Source organism: Panthera tigris, chromosome A2 (genome assembly GCF_018350195.1).
Source record: "Panthera tigris isolate Pti1 chromosome A2, P.tigris_Pti1_mat1.1, whole genome shotgun sequence".
Lineage (NCBI taxonomy): Eukaryota > Metazoa > Chordata > Mammalia > Carnivora > Felidae > Panthera > Panthera tigris.
The window spans coordinates 70240766-70264623 of NC_056661.1; the positions used below are offsets into that span (position 1 = coordinate 70240766).

General features: G+C 38.2%; 1 protein-coding gene across 1 annotated transcript in view; it reads right to left on the minus strand.

The window, feature by feature from the left end:
- HECW1 (HECT, C2 and WW domain containing E3 ubiquitin protein ligase 1) overlaps positions 1–23858 on the minus strand; it is a 400133-nt gene that overhangs the window by 185868 nt on the left and 190407 nt on the right. Inside the window, exon 8 of the mRNA XM_042963608.1 lies at positions 6267–6361. Within this exon, the coding sequence (XP_042819542.1) occupies positions 6267–6361 (95 nt within the window). The remainder of the gene's footprint in view (positions 1–6266; positions 6362–23858) is intronic.

The following is a 23858-nucleotide window of genomic DNA, read 5'->3' on the forward strand; positions in this document are numbered from 1 at the left end:
AATACTTGGAGACTAAAGATCATCCTACTAAAGAATGAATGGGCTGTTATTCAACATACTATTGTAAGTCTTAGCCTCTGCAATCAGACAACACAAAGAAATAAGAGGCATCCAAATCGGCCAGGAGGAGGTCAAACTTTCACTCTTCACAGATGACATGATACTCTATATGGAAAACCCAAAAGATTCCACAAAAAACTGCTAGAATTGATTCATGAATTCAGCAAAGTTGCAGGATATAAAACCAATGCACAGAAATCGATTGCATTCCTATACACCAACAATGAAGTGACAGAAAGAGAAATCAAGGAATCGATCCCATTTACAGTTGCACAAAAAACCATAAAATACCTAGGAATAAATCTAACCAAAGAGGTGAAAAATCTATACACTGAAAACTATAGAAAGCTTATGAAAGAAATTGAAGAAGACACAAAAAAATGGAAAAAGATTCCATGTTCCTGGATAGGAAGAACAAATATTGTTAAAATGTCGGTACTATCCATAGCAATGTACATATTCAATGCAATCTCTATTAAAATAACACCAGCATTCTTCACAGAGCTAGAAAAAACAATCCTAAAATTTGTATGGAACCAGAAAAGACCTTGAATAGCCAAAGCAATCTTGAAAAAGAAAACCAAAGCAGGAGGCATCACAATCCCGGACTTCAAGCTGTATTACAAAGCTGTAATCATCAAGACAGTATGGTACTGGCACAAGAATAGACACTCACATCAATGGAAGAGAATAGAGAAATGGACCCACAAACGTATGGCCAACTAATCATTGATAAAGCAGGAAAGAATATCCAATGGAAGAAAGACAGTCTCTTCAGCAAGTAGTGCTGGGAAAGCTCTACAGCGACATGTAAAAAATGAACCTGGGGGGCGCCTGGGTGGCGCAGTCGGTTAAGCGTCCGACTTCAGCCAGGTCACGATCTCGCGGTCTGTGAGTTCGAGCCCCGCGTCAGGCTCTGGGCTGATGGCTCGGAGCCTGGAGCCTGTTTCCGATTCTGTGTCTCCCTCTCTCTCTGCCCCTCCCCCGTTCATGCTCTGTCTCTCTCTGTCCCAAAAATAAATAAAAAACGTTGAAAAAAAAAATTAAAAAAAAAAAAAAAAAGAACCTGGGCCACTTTCTTACACCATACACGAAAATAATGAATGGATAAAGAAGATGTGGTATATATGCATAATGAAGTATTACTCAGCAATGTAAAAGGATGAAATCTTGTGATTTGTAACTATGTGGATGGAACTAGAGGGCATTATGCTAAGTGAAATTAGTCAGTCAGAGAAATACAAATATCATATGACTTCACTCATATGAGGACTTTAAGATACTAAAGAGATGAACATAAGGGAAGGGAAGCAAAAATAATATAAAAACAAGGAAGGGGAAAAAACATAAAAGACTTAAATATGGAGAGTTACTGGAGGGGTTGTGAGAGGGGGAATGGGCTAAATGGGTTAAGAGGCATTAAGGAATCTACTTCTGAAATCATTGTTGCAATATATGCTAACTAACTGGGATATAAATTTAAAAAATAAATTAAATGAAAATTTTAAAAACAGTGATAGAAGGAGCAGAAATGGATATATTCACTTCCAATCTCTCATTGAAAACACTAATAGGTAGCTAGACAATAGCAATGCGAATTAAGGATATGAACAATCCAGAATAACAAAATTCTGATGGAATTTCCACAAATTAAAATTTTGATTAAGACTGAGTAAGAAATACATTCTTGGTCGGGGTGCCTGGGTGGCTTGGTTGGTTGAGTGTCCAACTCTTGATTTAGGCTCAGGTCATGAACTCACAGTCCTGGGATTGAACCCATGTCAGGCTCTGTGTTAACAGTGCTGAGCCTGCTTGGGATTCTCTCCTTCCCTCTCTCTGCCCCTCTCCTGCCCGCACATGCTCTCTTTCTACATAAATGAATAAATATTTAAAAAATACATTCTTGGTCTAAATGTAAACCTGGGAACCATCTACAGCAGGCCCCAGTTAAGGGGGCATAACGTCCTCTGCCTGCCCCTCACTCTGGTGGCCCTTCCCCAACTCCCTGTACCCTGCCTCCTGATCCTGCCACAGTTATTCTTCCAACAGCTGCTTATTTTCTGCATCCAGAGGCTACAATCCCTAGGCCTCCACACTGCTGGGTGCAAGGGAACACAAACCCTCTTGAGGAAAAGTCCTGGAAAGTAGGAGTGGCAAGCAGTGTGCTCAGGACTCTGAACATACATCGAGAAGAGCTACAAGCTGCATCAGAATCTCACTCCCATAGAGAACCCAGCAGGCGAAGGGAGAGCTCTCTCCCCTCCAGCAGCCCCCATTAGAGGATGCCCACTTGGTCCACAAAGAGGGAAGGGCAGATTGAAAAGCTACTGTGGAGGCACAGACCTGAAAGGAAAAGCTGCAAAACTCCCAGTGTGCTGAGCTAAGGACAATTTATCTTCCCTGTCTTTTGGCAGTTTGTAGGTATGGAGAGATTTCTGTCCTTCGATGTATAAAGAGGGAGAGAAAAAAAAATATCATGAGGCTTACAAAAGAGACTGTAATGCACAAGGTAAAAGTAGCAAAAGTGCTGAGAGAAAGAGCTTATTGTGAGCACAATTTTTTACAGAAAATAGAATAAAACAGAAAACATATGCGAGGTGCTCCCAATGACATACAAACAGTATGAGAAACAAAGTGCAGGGTGCTGTATGGTGAAAATTAAGTAAGTTGTATGTTCTTCAGACCTAACACACAGTAGGTCTCCTTCCCTGCTAGGCCTGCGGCACCTCATACCCCCACATGCCTCTGCACATGCCGTTCCTTCTGCCAGTGCCTTACTCCCTCCCAGGCCTGGCAAATCCCATTCATGCCACCCGCATGCCACTTCCTCTGGAAGCTCTCCCAGCTGCTGCAGGCACCTTCTCACTGCCTTCTCTATACACCAGCACAGTGGGTTTTTATACCCCAGTACCAGGCATTTCAAACAGTATTTATAAATCATCATGGAATAGCCATGAGTCCTCAATGTCAGGACTTATATTTCATTATTTCTATACCCTTTCACTCATCATAGTTTCTGATAAACAGTTAGGACTAATACATAAATAAGAGCCTTGGAAAGATAAAGACAGGTGACAACCTCTTTTCATAACTGGGACCTTGGGGCACCTCGGTGGCTCAGTTGGTTAAGCATCCGACTCTTGGTTTTGGCTCAGGTCATAATCTCACAGTTCGTGAGTTCGATCCCCACATTGGGCTCTGTGCTGACAGTGTGGAGCCTGCTTAGGATTCTTTCTCCCTCTCTCCCTGCCCCTCCCCTGCTCTCTCTCTCTCTCTCTCTCTCTCTCTCTCTCTCTCAAAATAAATAAATAAATAAACTTTAAAAACATATAACTGGGACTTCAACAATTTTCAGTGAGACAAAGACAAAGGATAAGGGGGAACGAGGAAATGAGAAAAAGAATGAAAACATATTGAGAATCTTCTGTGCTCAAAACATCAAAGCACTGATTATATACTAGATGGGCATTTGACATCTTTTCCTCCTTTACAAAAAACTGTACTTTGAGCATACTGTTTTGTCACCAACTAACTCAGTGACTCTTGGGGCATGACACAATGGCCATTGACAGCCAACTTTTCATAAGAGATTAGTGCAGCACCAGAGATCTCGCTTAAAAATGGATACTCAAAGTTCATTGGCAAAATGATTTTGGAAAACTTGAATAGCATTTCCCCTTAGTAACAGTGTGTACAAGGCCTTAGACCAGACTGTAAATACTTATTTAATCCAGAAGGCTGCTAGATTGTATGAGTAACTAAACCGAGATTCATTCCAACTCGATCACCAGATAGCCAAAGGGTCACATAACCAAAATAGCACTTCCCACCTGTCTCACAGATGTGCTGTGAATCACCTAAAATAAGGCAAGTGAAACTCCTCTAAAGAGTGCACTGTGCTATAAGAGCCATGAGGTTAACTATTATAAAACCCAACTGCATGTTAAAATACTGTCTGCAGGAAGATGCATGCTCCCAACGCAAAGGACGTCCAGCACAGCAGCGGGAGGACTTCTGTCTGTCCTTGGCATCACTTGGCCTTATGATCAGGCGCTAACATGTGTGGGGATTAAGAAGAGAAATGAAAGTTGTCTGTGGAATATATATAAAAGCAGCAACTCAAGTGTCTACTGATTTATGTGAGAAAATCATTATGGAGATGGCCATCAGGATGACAGCAACGTGTCCAAGTATTCCAAGGTGTCTGATATTTAAGTACAGGCAATGGTAGCACAGGTTAAATAACAAAGATGAGGTCAGGGCTGACTCAGAATCAATGCAATCTCCTGAACTTTTCTGTCAAATAGCAGGTTGAAGCAGCTCACATGATGTTTCCTCTTCTCAGACATCATCCTTGTTTCTTGTCGGCAGCCCCTGGAAAGACTTGTTTGTTGACGGTTTATCCCATTTTGTAAAACTTGTCTACTGTGCAATCCAGGCAGTATTCCAGGTAGTTGGCACCTTGTTTTCTTTTAGGCTTATACTGCACATCTCTGTGATGATGTGATTGCAGTTTGCATTGGTCTGAGAAACAGATTACATCTGGAGTCTCCAGTAGGCTGAGTTCAGAGAAGCCAAATGCTCCAGAGAGCCTTCTCCAAAAAGGGCTTACCTAAAGATTGAAGGGCTGGCCAAGCTCACTCACAGTAGTACTCCGAGCAGAGGCAGATCAGGAGCTCTTCTCCCATTCCAGCCTTGAGACAAAAAGGCTTGTCCATCACTGGGCATGGTCCATCCTGGCTGAGAAATCAGTGTATCCGGAGAGAGGCTGCCTAATTGCATGACATGCTGTGCTGTGGCAAAAGGCAGCCAAGCCTGCATCTGAAAGGTTTTTCCCGAGTCAGCAGACTCCACTTCCAGCCTCTTTTTTCTTCTTGGTCTGCTGTGTGTTCTGTGCCTCCCTGCCTTGCCCATCTCGCCTCTGGGTCAGTGCAGCCCCAGCTCCAGGTTCACTGCCTCGATGTAGCTGACTCTACTGCCTTGACAACTGGAGGCCTGTGTCAGGGCCTCTTTCGCTTCCCCAGGCACCTTCTTTTGAGGATTTCCCACACACAATGGGCCCAGAGAGGAGGGTGTGGCACCTGGGGATACTTTCCCAAATTGCCATACTTACCTTCCTGTCCTACCCAGTAATATGGCAATATCATCCTCCAATCTGCCTGGTTAGTGTAGGGGAAAATGGTACAATGAGTCAGAGGTGCGGATGGTCCCTCCCCTTCTACCCTCCCTCTTGCTGTGTGTCCCCTGACAAGGAGTCCTGGGATCCCCCTCCCTGGCCAGTGTCCAGTTCTGCACCACCTCCCTGAACAGAGGCACACTCAACTCACTCATCTTCTGCACACTGAAGAACTGACTTGTGAAATAGTGAAATATTGTCCTTTGGAGGCAAAGTTCTTTCTGGGTAATTCATATTTCATTTCAAGTTTTCTCGGTCTCTCTTTTTTCACATAGAAGAAACAAACTTTTTTTTTACTTATACCACCCCAACAAAGTCCTTACCGATTTGTGGTTAGCCTCCTCCACTGAGTAATCTTTAATTCATGTGAAAAGGAAAGGGAATGCCACTTGTAAGTAGATGTATTGAGAACCAAGGAAAGAAGCACCACAGAGATACAAACTAGACTGTAATTTAGGAGAAAATGGCAGCTATTCTCAGAATACTCAGCAAAACCAGAGAGTAAGAAACAAAAGATTTGACCTAAGTCCCTGGTCTGCAACTAGCTAACTGTGTGAGCTTAGGTACATTCCTTGGGCACTTTCCTCGTTCATATAAAGGGAAAAAGGACCAGAGATTCCAGTCTTTTCTAGGCCTACCATTTTCTCGTTCTATGCTCAAAATCAGTCTGAGATTATAAATGCTATTCCAGAAATTTATTTATAGGCCTAAGAAGAAATCGAGACATATGAAAATATAAATCCTTAAACGCAAGGAATTAAAAACAATGTATTCCAAAGAAACACTTGTTACTGACAGACATTATGCATGAGTCTACTAGAAACATCTCACTATCTAAGCTTAACATTCCTCAAACAAAAAGTGGTGTGATTTTAATCAGTTTACCTTTGGATAATTTCTATCGAACTACCTCTCATAATCTATCACTATAATCACACACACACACACACACACACACACACACACGAGTGAAATGGGAGTGAAAAAGCACCAGGGTTAGCTCTGACAAAGAGGAAGAGATGGGACTTACAGGAGCTGCAGAGTTTTTGACCGTGACACTGGGGGTGGTGGCTCGCAGGGCTCCACTCACGCCATGGTAGTATTTGAAGCAGATCTTAGTTTCGGCTGAAAGACAAAAATCAAATGGTACTGAGAAGCCAGGTATAACCCAGGAAGAGATAACCATCTCCAGAGGAACACCCCCGGACACTGCCACTGAACTCCTCCCATGAGCCAGGCAGGCCACACTTGATGACACTTGTTCAACATGTGACCCCATGGACAGGTCTGATGTCTTTCTAAAAATGTATCAGCAAAAATTACTCTTTGTAAGTGAGATTCAATATTCAACTTCTCAGCATCCATCCTATCTGATTATGGATGATTTGTTTTGTTTTATTTCATTTTAGGTAGGTTTCACACCCATTGCAGAGTCCAGTACAGGGTATGAACTCACAATCTTGAGATCAAGACCTGAGCTGAGATCAAGAGTCCGATGCTTAATGGACTGAGCCACTCAGGTACTACAGAAGTTATTAGTTTTAAACTCGATGAAGAAAAGTATAAAATTTCTTCTCTGAGTGTTTTTATGCAAATTTGAGGGTATAAATTTTAATAGTATATGTAATGTCATAAAATAATAATGCAATGAAACTGCATTTTTAAAAATTAACATTAAACAAACAGGTTCAATGATCAAACCTTTGTTGATAACATTCTTTGTTTTATAGAATCATTGAATCGATTTGTAATTTGTAAATATTCCTGTAATTTTGGAACTTTGGGCTTTTCCCTAAAAATGAACGACTTTTTGAAAATTATGTTGAAGTTCAATTTTGCTCCCTAGGATAAGGGAGCAAAAACTGCTGGTTACCTACCCAAACACCCATTCTCCCTTTCCTCCTTAATGACAGAATTTCAATTTTATTTTATGTAGTAATGTCCAACTGAAGTATCATGTTTTGGAGCCTCCCTTGCAGATAACATTTATGTTGTTTTCCATTGTTATTTTGGGGTTTCTGTTATCTGTAAACCTAACTAGATAGATAGATAGATAGATAGATAGAAAGGCTTCTTGACATAGAAGATGAATACTACAATACTCTTCCTTAGAAGATGTGAAGTTTTTTTAGAGAGAGAGAGAACAAGTGTGCACACAAGTGGGGGAGGGGCAGAGAAAAAGAGAATCTCCACACTGAGCATGGAGCCCCGGGCTCGATCTCATGAACCATGAGATCATAACCTGAGCCTAAGTTAAGAGTTGGAAGCCCAACTGAGCCACACAGGGGCCCAAGAAGATGTAAATATTTTAAGGATTCTCCCTTCTTGTGGCCCAACTGCTTTCCAAAAACACTTTATGCTTCTACCAGAAAATGTAGCTCTGACTATTTCATGGGAACCTTGTCAATATTGAGCATTATCAATTAAATATGAGTTTAAGACAGTGTCCATTTTTACTTCATGTATTTGATTAGTAGTGAGATTAAACATTTTTCACCAAATTAAAAAAAAAGTTTTTTAATGTTTATTTTTGAGATAGAGAGAGAGACAGAGACAGAGTGTGAGCAAAGAGGGGCAGAGGGAGAGGGAGACATAAAATCTGAAGCAGGCTCCAGGCTCTGAGCTGTCAGCACAGAGCCCAACGCGGGGCTCAAACTCATGGACAGCGAGATCACGACCTGGGCCGAAGTCAGATACTTAACCGACTGAGCCACCCGGGTGCCCCTCATCAAATTTTGATTAGCCAATGTATTGACTCTTTTTTATTCATTGAACTGTAGTTGCTAAGACCTCCCGTTGCTTGGATAAAACCTGGGTGCTCACCTTTTAGTGGATATGTTCATACTTCAGATATGTCAATACTTTCCATTTCCCTCCTGAGTCATTCTTTCCCTGCAGTCATTTTGCATTATTGTTAATTGCCTTTTAAGCTCTTGGTGGACAATCTTATAACCTAGTTCTATATTCTCCAAGGCACCTCACAGTTGTCCCCACATTGTTAGATATACTCACCCAGATCCACTATTGCTTCAGCCTGACAGGCAGGTTAGGGATCATGGAGGAACACTGAATAAAGCAGTGAGCCTATATAGCAACACAACCCCACTGGGCCAGTGCAGTTCAGAATGTGAGGTACTCTGCTTGTAGGTGCCAGTGAGATCAGCATGGAGGGGTGACTAGCCTCACCTCAAGCACAGTTGGGCGCAATGAAATTTTAGATAACAGGCATTCAGAAAAGGCACCACTAGCTTTCCTTTTCAAACAAAATTAGCCCAATGCCCTTAAGTAAAAAAGATCGGTAAAATTATATACAATCTTTTATTGAATCCTATTGCTAGGTGAACAGACTAATGCATATTTTGTGCCAAGAATTCATGGAAAATTTCAAAGCATGTTAATCTTCTTAAACTGCTGGCAAAGGTTTTTTTTTTTTTTTCCAAACAACTTGTTTTAAAGCAAGTGTTTTGTCTGTTTCAGTATTTAGCAACTTGATTAATAATGAATCTTCCTTTTATTTAACCTAAATAAATATCTCCTATAGCTTAAAATGATTTTCTACTCAAAGTTGAAAGAAATTGAATTATGTAAAACTTCTTCTTCTTTAGGTATGTAGTGTGAAGAGAAGTCACTCACAAATGTTAAAACACACACAATAATATATAAATGATGTGTTGTATGGATTTTTAAAAGGTTCATTTATTTATTTTTAAGAGAGAGAGAAAGTATGAGTGGGGGAGGGGCAGAGAGAGATAGAGAGAATCCCAAGCAGCCTCTGCACTGTCAGTTCAGAGTCTGAAGCAGGGCTCGATTTCACTAATCATGAGATCATGACCTAAGCTGTAATCAAGAGTCAAACATTTAACTGACTGAGCCACCAGGCACCCCTGTTGTATGGATTTTTAAAAATCACTTCATCTTACAAATTCTATGCTACATCGCTCTGATTTTGGTGACAGTTATATTAAATTGATCTGTTTGATTAACCCCACACTAAGTTTTTCCAGGAGAAGGAGACTGCGTACTATTTATTTTTATATCTACAGTGCAATATAATGTAGGGATCCTTCAAAAAGACCTGTTGAAAAATGACTAATGAGCTGTTAGTTTCATTTAATTGACTCCACTGCCTTATTATTAACACAGGATCAGGTATAGTGTCCTGATGGGTCTTAATTCTTCATATAGAACACAAATTTTCCATGGCCTGATATCACATGACTTTTAAAATAGACTCAAATATAGACTAAGAAATGGGCACATTTTTAACTTTTATTGTTCTTTTTTGAGAAAAGTATCAAGGTTCAAAGGCCAAGTAATATGAAAGAGCTGTTGGTTATTATGTCAGATACTTCATCTAAGGAAGCCGACAGTGGCTCCATCTTTCTCTACTCTTTTTAGATAAAATAATAATCATTCAAAAATCTCAAAGTTTTAACACCAGAAATCCCTGCTATAATAGTCATATTGCTTATTTGTAGTAATTATGTGTGTAGTAACAGAATTTTAAGAAAGCAATCTAAAGAAAAAGAAGGAATGTGGAATCAAATAGATAGAAGTCCAATTCTTGACTTACCTGTCATTAATAGAGTGAGTTACATAGACTCTCCAAGCCTTAATCTTTATGTAGAATAGTGATGTCATTGCCAACGTTGCATATGTTGTTTCACATATGGTTGTTGTACAGAGAAAATGGAATAATGTGTGAAGCCTACTATACATGAGGTGGTCAGCACATATAAGTTACTCTTCTCAAATGTGCCAGCCAGATCAGCTTTTATGATCCACAGAACTATCTTGTATAGTTGTTCAGATATATCCTACAATAGGGTGTCCAACTATGGGTTGAGTAGGGGGTCAAAATCCAGCCCAGGGTCCATTCAGTGTTCTTGCCATTCCAGAAGATGAAGTTTACATCCTAAACTCTCGTAGGCCCATGGTGGCCCTGAAGTAAGTCTCCCTATTTTGGTTGCTTTTGCCTGGCACATGATTTGTTTTCCAATGTGGGCAGGGGTACCAGCTCATTCACAAAGTGGAGTAAAACTGATGTTTCTGCCTGTATAAATACGTATGTTTGCAAATGTAATTTTTATTTTGGGGGAATGTATCCAGAAAGTACAGGTTATTTTACTTCACTCATAGTATCACTTAAGCAAACAAGAAAATTGTTGGCTTTTTCCGCCTCCACTCTTGAGGGATTGGCAAGGCTTCTGTAGTATCTGAGACATCAGTATGCCATGATGGTAGTAGACCTGGCAGAAGTATAATATTCAGTTAAGTTTAAAAGTTATGATAGAGAACTACTCAAAGAGCTTGGGAAGATGGTGGAGCAAGACCCTGAACTCTCCCCATCCAAAGTTTACAACTAGATATAATCCACATACAAGTAAATCACTAGAGAGTGACCCAAAGGCTGGCACAACAAACTCCACAACTAAATATAGAGAAGAAGCTGCATTTGAAAGGTTAGGAAGATCAGGAAGGTGAAGGGAAGCCGCCCACAGGAGGAAGGGAGCTGCACACTTAGAGAGGGCAGAGACATGGATTCTTGCACCAGGGAGCTCACTGGGGAAGACTAATCCCCATAATATTTGGCTTGGAAAACCAGAGGGGCTGAATTCCATGGCTTTGTATAATCAGTGGGACTTGGAGCCTGGACTGTTAAAAGTCAGCTGACTCAGCACTGGGCAAGCCAGGAGGGTGAGTGACAGCTGGGTTGCTGCCCTTAAAGAGACAACAGCCTGCACACAGAGAGGCAACATAAAAATGGCAGTTTATGCAGCACCAGAGGCAAATGGGAGACAGCTCTCTTCATACTGATTTTGGAGTATGTTGGGGGATTTTTTTGAAAATGAAGAAGTTGGCAGGTGTCATTTTCCTCCCCTGCCCCCCAGCATAAACACAAGGCCATCTGTGGGGGTAAGGAGTGGTGCTGTACTTGCTATGTAACCTGCTAGCAGTGCACCACACCCAGGAGTTCTCCTGAGGACTCGCTCACTCAAAGCTTGCTAGCTTTGGCCCCGGGAACAGGGCAAATTTTGTTAAAGCCAGGTATACGACCTGTCCAGTCGCTGGGTGCCCAGCTGCTTCTGTCCACCTCATCCAGCCACCCCAAAGTGCCTAGCCATGCCCAGCCATTGCCATGTGCCCTGCCCAGCCTCACAACCCAAGCCAACCCAGGGGATTTGGCATAAGGCCAGCAGCCCAGTGCAAATTTTGCTGACACTGCCACCTTGCTCCCAAGTTTCCAGATAGGCATGCCCACTCAGAGCTGGCTTACCTGGGTGTCACTAACAGGAAAGAGAACAAGCACAGACCACAACAGGCAAAGTCAGTGCAGACAACTGCACTGAAAGGAAAGGTGACTCAGACACACCAGCAGGGCATAAGAAACACGCATAGGATACTTTCCCGAAGTGCCAAGTTTGGGTGCAGAGGGGACACTGAACTGCAGGCACTCCAGGATCTCCTCTTCATAAAGTAACTACTTTCAAGAGCAGAAGACAGATGAATTTCCTAACACACAGAAACAGACACAGAGAGGCAGACAAAAATGAAGAGACAGACAAATTTATCCAAAATGAAAGAACAGGACGTTGGCCAGAGATCTAAGCAAAACAGATAAGTAACATGCCTGATAGAGAATTTAAAGTAATAGTAATAAGGATACTCACTGGATTTGAGAAAAGAGTGGAAGACATGAGTGAGATACTTAACACAGAGATAAGGAATAACAAAGCAGCGACAAAGGGCTCAATAAACAAAATGAGAAACACACTTGATGTAATGAACAGCAGCCTAGAAGAAGCAGAAGAATATATTATAACCTAGAAGACAGAGTAATGAAAAGTAATCAACATGAGCAAAAGAGAGAAAAAAGAATTATGCCAAATAAGAATAGACTTAGGGCATTCAGTGATTTCATCAAACATAATAACATTCATATTATAGGTGTTCCAGAAGAAGAAGAGAGAGAAAAGGGAGCAGTACATTTTTTTGAAGAAATAATAGTTGAAAACTTCTCTAATTTGGGGAAGGAAACAGATATCCAGATCTAAAAGGCACAGAGAGGGGAACCTGAGTGGCTCAGTTGGTTAAAAGCCTGACTCTTGATTTCAGCTCAGGGCAGGATCTCACAGTCATGAGATCAAGCCCCAGTTTGGGCTCCATGCTGAACACATGCCTGCTTGGGATCCTCTCTCTCCTTCTCTCTCTGCTCCTCCCCCATGCAGTCTCTCTGTCTCTCTCAAAATAAATAAATAAATAAATAAATAAATAAATAAATATTTAAAAAGGGCACAGAGAACCCCCACCAAAGTCCACAAAAGCAGATCTACACCAAGACATATTGTAATTAAACTGGCAAAATATAGTGATGAAGAAAAAAAATTTTAAAGCAGCAAAACAAAAGAACGCAGTAACGTACAAGAGAAACCCCATAAAGCTAGTGTGGGATTTTTCAGCATAAACTTTTCAACCTAGAAGGGAGTGGAATGATATATTCAAAGTGCCGAATGGGAAAAATATGTAGCCAAAAATACTCTATACAGCAAGGCTACCATCAAGAATAGGAGAGATAAAGAGCTTCCCAAACACAAACTAAAGGTGTTTATGACCACTAAACCAGCCCTGCAAGAAATATTAAAAGGGACTCTTTGAGTGGAAAGACCAAAAGTGAAAGTATAAAGGTAGGTAACAAAAAAGCAGTAAAAAATGAGTTTTTCTGTAAAAAGTAGGTCAAGGAAGTCACAAGATCAAATGATGCAAAAAAATGACAAGATATAACTAAAACATGGAGAGAGTAATGAATGGGTTCAAACTTAAGCAACCATCAATTTAATATAGACTGCTATATGCAGAATATGTTATGTATAAACCTAATGGGAACCACAAAGTAAAAACCACTAACGAATATACAAAGAATAAGGAGAAAGAAATCCAAATATATCACTAAAGAAAATGGGCAAACCATGAAAGGCAAGGAAGGATCAGAGAAAATCTTCAGAAACAACCACAAAACAAATAATATAATGAAAATAAGTACATATCTATCAATAATTATGCTGAAATTAAATGTCCTAAATGTTCCAATCAAAAGACATAGGGTGACAGAATGGATAAAAAAAAACAAGGCCCATCTATATGCTGCCTTACAAGATAGTCATTTTAGACCTAAAGACAACTTCATATTGATAGTGAGAGAATGGAGAAGCATCTTTCTTGTGAATGGATGTCAAAAGAAAGCTGAAGTAGTAATACTTATATCAGCCAAAATTGACTTTAAAACAAAGACTGTAACAAGAGACACATAAGGACATGATATAATGATAAGTGGAATAATCCAAAAACAATATATAACAATTGCAAATATTTATACACCCAACATAGAAGCAGCCAAATACATAAAACAGTTAATAACAAACACACAACTATTGATAATAATACAATAATAATAGGGGACTTTAATACCCCACTTACATCAATGGACAGATCATCTAAATAGAAAATGAACAAGGAAATAATGGCTTTGAATGACACACTGGAACAGATGGATTTAACAGACATATTCAGAACATTCTATCCTAAAACATTCTTTTCAAGTACACATGGCCATCATCCAGAATGGATCACATATTAACCTACAAAGCCAGCCTCAACAAATTCAAGAAGATCTAAGTCATACCATGCATCTCTTCTGACCACAATGCTATGAAACTAGAAGTCAATCACAAGAAAAATATCTGGAAATACCACAAATACATGGATGATAAACAACATGCTACTAAACAATGAATGGGTCAACCAGGAACTCAAAGAAGACATAAAAATCCATGGAAAGAAATGAAAATGAAAACACACTGAGCCAAAACCTTTGGGATGCAGCAAAAGTGGTTCTAAGAGGGAAGTTTATAGCAATACAGGTCTGCTTCAAGAAGCAGGAAATATTTCAAATAAACAACCTAATCTTACACATGTAGGAGCTAGGAAAAGAAAAACAAAATAAAACCTTAAACCACCAGAAGGAAATAAATAATAAAAATTAGAGGAGAAAGAAATGATGCAGAAACTAAAAAACAATCAAACAGATTAATGAAACTAGGAGCTGATTCTTTGGGAAATAAAATAAAATAAAATTACACCTCTAGCCAGATTTAAATCAAGAAAAAAGAGAAAGAACTCAAATAAATAAAATAACAAATGAGACAGGAGAAATAACAACCAATACCACAGAAATACAAACAATTATAAGACAATATTATGAAAAACTATATGCTAACAAATTGGACAACTTAAAAGAAATTGATGAATTCCTAGAAACACATAACCTACCAAAAATGAAAAGGAAGAAATAAAAAATTATAACAGAGTGATAAGCAGCAATGAAATTGAATCAGTAATCAAAAACCTCCCAACAAACAAAAGTCCAGGACCAGATGGCTTCAGAGGGAATTATATCAAACATTTAGAGAGTTAATACCTTTTCTTCTCAAACTCCCAAAAAACATAAATGGAAGGAAACTTCCAAACTCATTCTATGAGGCCAGCATTACCCTGATGCCAACACCAAATAAAGACTAACTGAAAAAGAGAACTACAGACCAATATTCCTGGTGAACATGGATGCAACAATCCTAAACAAAATACTAGCAAACCCAATCCAATAATACATCTAAAATAATAAGTCACCATAATCAAGTGGCATTTATTCATGGGTTGCAAGGGTGGTTCAATATTCACAAATCAATCAACATAATACATCAGATCAGTACGAGATAGTATAAGAACTATATGTACATTTCAATAAATTCAGAAAAAAACATTTGACAAAGAATAACATCCATTTATGATAAAATCCTTCAACAAAGTAGGTTTAGAAGGAACATACCTCAGGGCACCTGGGTGGCTCAGTCAGTTGAGCCTCTGACTTCAACTCAGGTCATGGTCTCAAAGTTTGTGAGTTCAAGCTCCATATAGGGCTCGCTGCTGTCAGCACAGAGTATGCATCATATCCTGTCCCCCACTATTTGCTCCTCTCCTACTAATGCTTCCTTTCTTTCAAAAATAAATTTAAAAAAGCATTAAAAAAAGAAGGAACATACTTCAACATAATAAAGCCATATATTAAAAGCCCACAGCTAACATCATCCTTAATGGGGAAAACTTAGAACTTTTCCAGTAAGTTCAGGATCAAGACAAAGATGTCCACTCTCACTTTTATTCAAAATAGTACTGGCAGTCCCAGCCACAGCAATCAGACAACAAAAAGAAATCAAAGGCATCCAAATCAGTAAGAATAAGTAAAACTTTCATTATTTGCAGATGACATGATGCTCTGTATAGAAAACTTGAAATACTCCACCAAAACACTGCTAGAACTGAGAAACAAATTCAGTAAAGTTGCAGGATATATAATCAACATACAGGAATCTGTTGCATTTCTATACACCAATAATGAAGCAACCAAAAGAGGAATTAAGAAAACAACCCTATTTACAATTGCCCTAAAAAAATAAAATACCTACAAATAAACCTAACCAAAGAGGTAAACAATCTATCCTCTGAAAACACTGATAAAAGAAACTGAAGACAACACAGAGAAATAGAAAGACATTCCACGCTCAGGGACTGGAAGAACAAATATTGTTAAAATGTCTATACTACCCAAAGCACAATGTACACATTTAATGTAATCCTTATCAAAATACTACCAGCATTTTTCACAGAGCTAGTACAAGCAATCCTAAAATTTATGTGGAGCTACAAAAGACCCCAGATAGCCAGAGAAATCTTGAAAAAGAAAGGCAAAGCTGGAGGCATCACAATTCCAGACTTCAAGTCAGATTAAAAACTATAGTAATCAAACCAGTATGGTACTGGGGCAAAAACAGACACATAGATCAATGGAACAGAATAGGACACCCAGAAGTAAACCCGCAACTTAATCTTTGACAAAGCCAGAGAGAATAGTCAATGCGAAAAAGATAGTCCCTCTAACAAATAGCGTTGGGAAAACTGGACAGCAACATGCAAAAGAATGAAACTGGACCACTTTCTTACACCAAACACAAAAATAAATTCAAAATGGACTGAAGACCTAAATTTGAGGCCTGAAACAAACAAACAAATAAAGCCTAGAAGAGAACACAGGCAGGAATTTCTCTGACACTGGGCATAGCAACTTTTTTTCTAGATATGTCTCCTGAGGCAAGAGAAATAAAGGCAAAAGTAAACTATTGGGACTACATCAAAATAAAGAGCTTCTGCACGGCAAAGGAAACAATCAACAAAACTAATAGGCAATACACAGAATGGGAAAATATATTTGCAAATGACACACCCAATAAAAGGTTAGTCTCCAAAATATATGAACTTGTATAAACTTGTACAATTCAACACCAAGGAACAAATAATCCAACTAAAAAATGGACAGAAAACATGAACAGACATTTCTCCAAAGACATACAGATGGTCAACAGACACTCGAAAAGATGTTCATCATCACTTACCATCAGGGAAATGCAAATCAAAACTACAATGAGATATCATCTCACACCAGTCAGAATGGCTAAAATCAACAATACAAGAAGCATTAGGTGTTGGCGAGGATGTGGAGAAAAAGGAACCCTTGTGCACTGTTGGTGGGGATGCAAATAGGTAAAGCCACTGTAGAAAAAAGTAAGGAGGTTCCTTAAAAAGTAAAAAATTGTGGGGCACCTGGTGGCTCAGTTGGTTAAGCAACCAACTTTGGCTCAGGTCATTATCTCACAGTTCTTGGATTCAAGCCCTGTGTCAGGCTCTGTGCTGACAGCTCAGAGCCTGGAGCCTGCTTCAGATTCTGTATCTCCCTCTCTCTCTGCCCCTCCCCCACTTGTGCTCTGTCTCCCTCTCTCTCAAAAATAAACATTAAAAGTTTTTTTAAAAAGCGAAAAATAGAATTACCCTTTCGTCCAGCAATGGGTATTTACCCGAAGAATACAAAAACATTAATCCAAAGAAATAAATGCACTCCTATGTTATAACAGTATTATTTATAATAGCCAAATTATGGAAGAAGTTCAAGTGTCCATCAACTAATGAATGGATTAAGAAGATGTGGTGTATCTCTATCTCTATCTACCTATCTATCTATCTAAAAGTCAGTCAGAGAAAGACAAATACCATATGATTCTACTCAAATGTGGAATTTAAGAAATAAAACAAATAAGCAAAAGGAAATATGAGAGGGAGACAAATTAAAAAATGGACTTTTAATTATAGAGAATAAACTGATTGTTACCAAAGGGGAGGTGGGTGGATGGGGATTAAGGAATCCACTTATCTGCTGATCACCGGCTGATGTATGGAATTGTTGAACTGCTATGCTGTACGCCTGAATGCATATTAACTATGTGGGATTAAAATAAAAACTTAAAGAAATGTGAAACTGCCGTATAATTCTACTGGTTATTTATCCAAAAGAACTGAAATCAGGCTCTTGAAGAGATGTCAGCACTTCTGTGTTCACTGCAGCACTATTCACAATAGCCAGGATGTGGAAACCACCTAAAGGTGTATCAATCAATAAATGGATAAAGAAAACATGGTAAACATAGTATATTCAACAACAGAATATTATTCAGTCTTCAAAAAGAAGGAAATCTGCAATATGCAACAACATGGATGAAAACTGAGGACACTATGCTAACTGAAATAAGCCAGTCACAGGACAAATACCATGTGATTCCACTTATATGTGGTATCTAAAATAGTCAAATCATGGAAGCAAAGAGCAGAATTGTGGTTTCCAGGGGGAAGGGAGAGAAAGGGAAATAGGGAGTTGTTAATCAATGGGTGTAACGTTTCAGTTACGCAAGGTAAGTCCTACAGATTTGTTGTATGAAATTACTCCTACAGTTATAAATAACTGTATTGTACACTTAGGGGTTTGTTAAGAGGGTACATCTCATGTTAAATGTGCTTAATACAACTGAATAAAAATACAAGTAAAAAAAAGCAAAAATAAAAAAACATAAAAGTTATGACAAGTTGACCTTAACAGTTAATTAGCACTGAAAACATTAGAGGCCATTCATACTATTTTCTAATTTGATCTTCATAAAATCCTTATGAAGTATAGGTAATTATTATTAATCTTTTTTTAAAGTGCTTAGCACAGGGGCACCTGTGTGTCTCAGTCAGTTAAGTGTCTGACTTCGTCGGCTCAGGTCTTGATCTCATGGTTTGTGAGTTTGAGCCTTGCGTCAGGCTCTGGTGCTGACAGCTCAGAGCCTGGAGTCTGCTTCAGATTCTGTGTCTCCCTCTCTCTCTGCTCCTCCCCTACTTGTACTCTATCTCGCTCAAAAATGAACAGACATTAAAAAAAATTTAAAAGAAAAAAATAAAGTGCTTACCACAATGCTTAGCATATAATAAGACCTCAACAAATGTCATCTATCGTTCCTTTTTTACATCTAAAAACAAAGAGGCCAAAATGTGAGGCCACTTATACAAGTTCACAGATGTAGTTCACAGCAGCTAGGATTTAATTAACCTTAACTTTCCATCTGGTGATTGTCTTTTAAAATTTTTAGAAAGTCAAGATTATTGACTAGCTAGCAATAGCAAACTTCCATTTCCAGTAATGACGTACTGGGTAAATTCAGAAAACATCTAGAAAAGCTGGAAAAATATGAAAATAAATCTGCCTAAAGTAGGGTTGCCAGATAAAATAAAGGATACCCAGTTAAATTTGAGTTTCAACAAAACAGGGAATACGTTTTTAGTATAAGTCTGTTCCAATTATTACATAGAACAGACTTGTACTAAAAAAGATATATATTGTTAATCTCTCAAATTTAGTTCGAGAGTCTTGGAAGTTTTCCCCCCTATAATTGGAAATCCTAGCCTGGAGGCATCAGAGATCCAGTGAGACAATGGTAATATGAAGACAAGATCCATAAAAAGAAAACTCAGAGATAAACCTAGTATTTGGGGTTGCTGTTTCTTTAGTTGGGCTGGGGAGTGCTGTGTTGATTCTGATAAATGCAGCTGAGAGGCTAGAAAAGTGAAAAGAACTTCTTTCAGACTTTCAAGGCTAAGGGGATCAAACTTAAGAGTTCAGGGCTTGCCAAATATGAAGACTCTGGTAATCCTTCACGATTCAAATCGGCACACTGAATAGCAGAACAGATATGCTGTTGACTATACACTTGCCCTTACCCTTCAAATCATTTCAAGCCTTGAAATTCAACTGAGTGTATTCTGGATTGCTAGATATCATCCAGAAGGAAATGTAACTCCTCTCTGGAGGGAAACAACATCATTCTAAGCCTCAAATTATTTCTACAAGTTTTCATTTACAATGGCCAGTCCTCAATCAAAATTGCCCAGGCACTTGCAGATACAATGCAATGTACAAAATACCGAAAGAACAAGTAGGCATTATAAGCTGACTCATTTGACTTCTAGATATTGGAGTTATCAGACACAAGCTTTAACTGAACTTATACTGAAAACATTCAAGGAAATAAAAGACAGGATTGAAAATATCAGCAAAGAATGAAGTCTATAAAAATGAACCAAACAGAAATTCTGGATCTGAAAAACTACACTTTTGAAATAGTGTACTCATTAGATGGGTTTAAAACAGATTAAACAAAATACAGGAGAATATTTAGGGAACTGGAATATAGGTCAGGAAAAAGTTCAGAATGAAGCATGCAGAGAAAAAAGGTATAAAATATAAAAGAGAAGTAAGAAACATATGTGATACTAGGGGGTGGTCTAAAATATGTATAAATTAGAATCCAAAAGTAAAGGAGACAGACAGTGGTGCTAAAGTCAAAAATTCTTCAAAACTTAAAAATTCATCAAAAAGTTCCAAAAGTTATAAAAAAACATTTTTTCCTACAGGGTCAGGAAAAACCCCTATGAATCCAAAAAGAACAGAGCACACAGACATCACTGTAGAACTTTGGAAAAGGCAAGAAAAATCACATCATCAACCAGTGAGGGAAGGAGCTGGATTATCTTCATAGGAGCAATAATTTGACAGATAGCTAGTCAATATCAACAGAAACTATAGAAGACAAAGGAATGACAGCTTCAATGTTCTAAAAAAAGAAAACCAAAACACCTTGTTACATAGAATTCTTCAACCCAGAAAAAATAAGAAGTCTTATTCTATGAGAATAAGGTGATCATTCCTATTGCTGTCTGAACATTGCACAGGCTGCCAACACCATGAATTTTGAACTTCATGGCAAGTTTTTAGCTATCCATATGTTACAATGCATGCAATGCAGAAATGCCCAAATCTTATGAATCAAAGTGTGATCAGAATTGATGACTTAGACATTTGGATCAGCACAAATGCCTTCCTTTGTGAACCACTTATTTGTGCAGAAAGAGCCAAATTATCTATGCAATAACATTCTGTGGCAAGAACAGTGAGCTTAAATCTAATATTCCATTAGTAGATTTATAGCTTAAATCTACCAATATTCCATTAGTAGATTTATAAATCTACTAATATTCCAGTGAGCTTAAATCTACTAAAATAGATGTGAGCCAAGGTAAACCATAACCTCAATATCTAGGTAAAGCACTTTTAACTCAAGAAGTTATAATCACAGTGAGACAGTCAGTCCTGACAGTTATTTAGAAAGGGTAATAGAGAGTACAATATCTTCACATGCTCAAAAAGATCTAGAAGCAATGGAGAGGATGTGGAGAAAAAGTAATCCTCATGTACTGTTGGTGTGAATGCAAACTGGTTCAGCCACTGTGGCAAACAGTATGGAGGTGCTTCAAAAAATTAAAAATAGAATGACCACATGATTTGATAGTTCTACTACTGGGTATTTACCCAAAGAAATGAAAACACTAATTTGAAAAGACATACACACCCCTATGTTTGTTGCAGCATTATTTACAATAGCAAATATATGGAAGGAACCCAAGTGTCCATCAATAGATGAATGGATAAAGAAGATGTGGTATACATACACAATGGAATATTACTTAGCCATAAAAAATGAAATCTTGCCATCTGCAACAACATGGATGGATGTAGAGGTTATAATTCTAAGTGAAATAAATCAGAGAAAGGCAAATACCATATGATTTCACTCATATGTGGAATGTAAGAAACAAACAAATAAAAAAAAAGACAGACAAAAACACAGAATCTCTTAAATATAGACAACAAACTGGTCATTGCCAGAGAGGAGGTAGGTGAAGTGAAATGCATGAAGGGGATTAAGAGTACACTTATCTTGATGAGCACTGAGAGAAGTATAGAATTGTTGAATCGCTATATTGTACACCTGAAACTAATATAACACTGTATATTAGTTATACTTGAAATAAAAAAAAGAAGCAATGGATTTCAAATTAAAATTTGAATCTGAAGAACATTTACCTTCAGTAAGAGGAAATACCAAGAGCAGTATTTACAAAAATAATCAACACTAATGATATAAACCTTCTTAGGTCCTTCCAGTCTATCCTGTATAGCAATATGTTTACTTGTATGCTTTTTCATTTTAAAATTAAATAGAGCTTAAGAAATGAGTAGCTTAGAGAACAGCTGTGATTTTTGACCAAAACAAAAGGAAGGGTTTTCCAGTAAAAGGGAATGAATGGGATTAGTGTTCATGGAAAAAGCCTCTAACATTGAAGATTCCATGACATATGTAAAGAGTTAACACTGGAAAAGTAATTTTATTTTAAAACTGATATTGTTTGTTGGATATCTTGAAGGTAGAGTTTTAAAGCTTTTCATGCATCAGGCTCTTGTTTTGGACTTACACCAGATTGAAGGAGTCACCTTTTATATACACTTGTCCTGTAACATTTCATTTTAGCAGTGTGCATTCAAGAACTCATTCAAAAAAGAAAATTATGTAAGTGTAAACATAAGAGGTTGTACCAAAAAAAAAAAACAACTTTGTTCTATTATAAATATTTCTGAGAAATATGGTGTTTTAACTTGGTTCAAATGATATTTTTTGTAGTAAAATTCTCATTAAAGTAATATATGACTCTAATAGAAAAAAATCTTATTGTATTACAGGATATCATATTGATTTGTCAAAACGTTGTCATTTGGTAAAGATATTATCTCAATTAATATCTTCCAGAGGTAGTTTAGAATGCTATATTATGGACTAATATTAGCTTTGTAATTTGAAAATAATTGAAAAAAATACAGTCATAAATTTTGAATAAACAGAGGAGATGTTCACATCCTTTAGAGTTTCAGATTTGCCTACCTTGTAAAAATTGCTATGTGCTAAGGTCATGTTTCTCTAATAGCTAAATTATGATGAAAAATAGTTAATTGCAATTTCTGTCTGAAGTAATTTTAATAATGGATATATCTTTTTTTACATAAAGAACTGAACATTATTTAACTAATTTCCTATTTAGAATAGCAGCATAAATCTTATGTTAATGCTTTCAAATATGGTACTGCAGCAAAAGTGAGAGATTGATCAAAATGAACCATTACGTAAAATAATGTTACAAGTTCAATTTATGGGCAATATTTATTTCAGGTGCTGGAGGGCCAATTCTAAACCCAAAAACAATCTCATAAATGCATTTTGTTCCTGCTTCAGTGCTGGTTATTAGGCAAGTGTTTCTGGTCTCTAGGATCAGTACATGTGGGGTATTTGCTAAAAGGAAATTAGACTTCCTCTTCCTGCTAGAATAATTGTAGCAGATTAAGGCTTCTACTGCTAACTTGGCAAACTGATTTTGAAATGAAATGTTTAAGGCACTGCATAACAATGGAAACAACAACTACAAATTCTGGACAGGAGAGCTAGTCAGGTGAATTGATAACCTACAGCCTCTACCCTTGGTGGCAGAAAACCAGCAGAGCTGCTGTTGGCCATGTGGGCCCAAAGGGGCAGGACCGAAGACCTCAAGACCCAGCTGGTTTCCTCTCAGACCTTTGCCAAATCCTATGCTTTTAGGGCAAAAGTCTAAAAATCCAATCATGAAAACATCTGAAAAGTAGAGCCCTCTCTTGGTACTGAGGACACCTGGCAGGGACAGGGTCAGGGAAGGGTCCCTGATGAAAACTCTTGGCTCTTTGTGAAAGCCTTGCAGAGGGGTCCCTAGGAACAGGGTGAGCTAGAGGGAGACTGAGGCTTTACCATGACTCTACTGCACTTCATTCTGCTCATCCTTTAATTGGACCACCACCCATCAGCATCTGCACTGCCTCGTTGAGAAAAAGGCAAACCTTCTGCAGGGGAAGATGCTACTGCCAAAGTTCCTACATTTCACACGCAGCTTATGATGATGGATAGAAAGCTGCCAAGGATGGTAAGAGACAGAAGCAACTGACCAAAAGCAAGAAGGGAAATGGAAAGAGGATCCTGATATTGAAGTCATTAAGCAAAGACTTTAAAGAAACCATGACTTATATTTGCAGAAAACAGATAAAGTGCAACCTTTGTCAGAAAATTAGAACCAATAGAAATGAATCAAATAGTGACTTTATTATTGAAAAATAGAAAAGCTGCAATTAAGAATTCAATGTATTGGCTTAGCAGCATAGCAAATACAGCAGGAAAAGGGTCAGTACGATGCATTCATAGAATACATCTAGAGTGAAGGAAGAGAAAAAAGA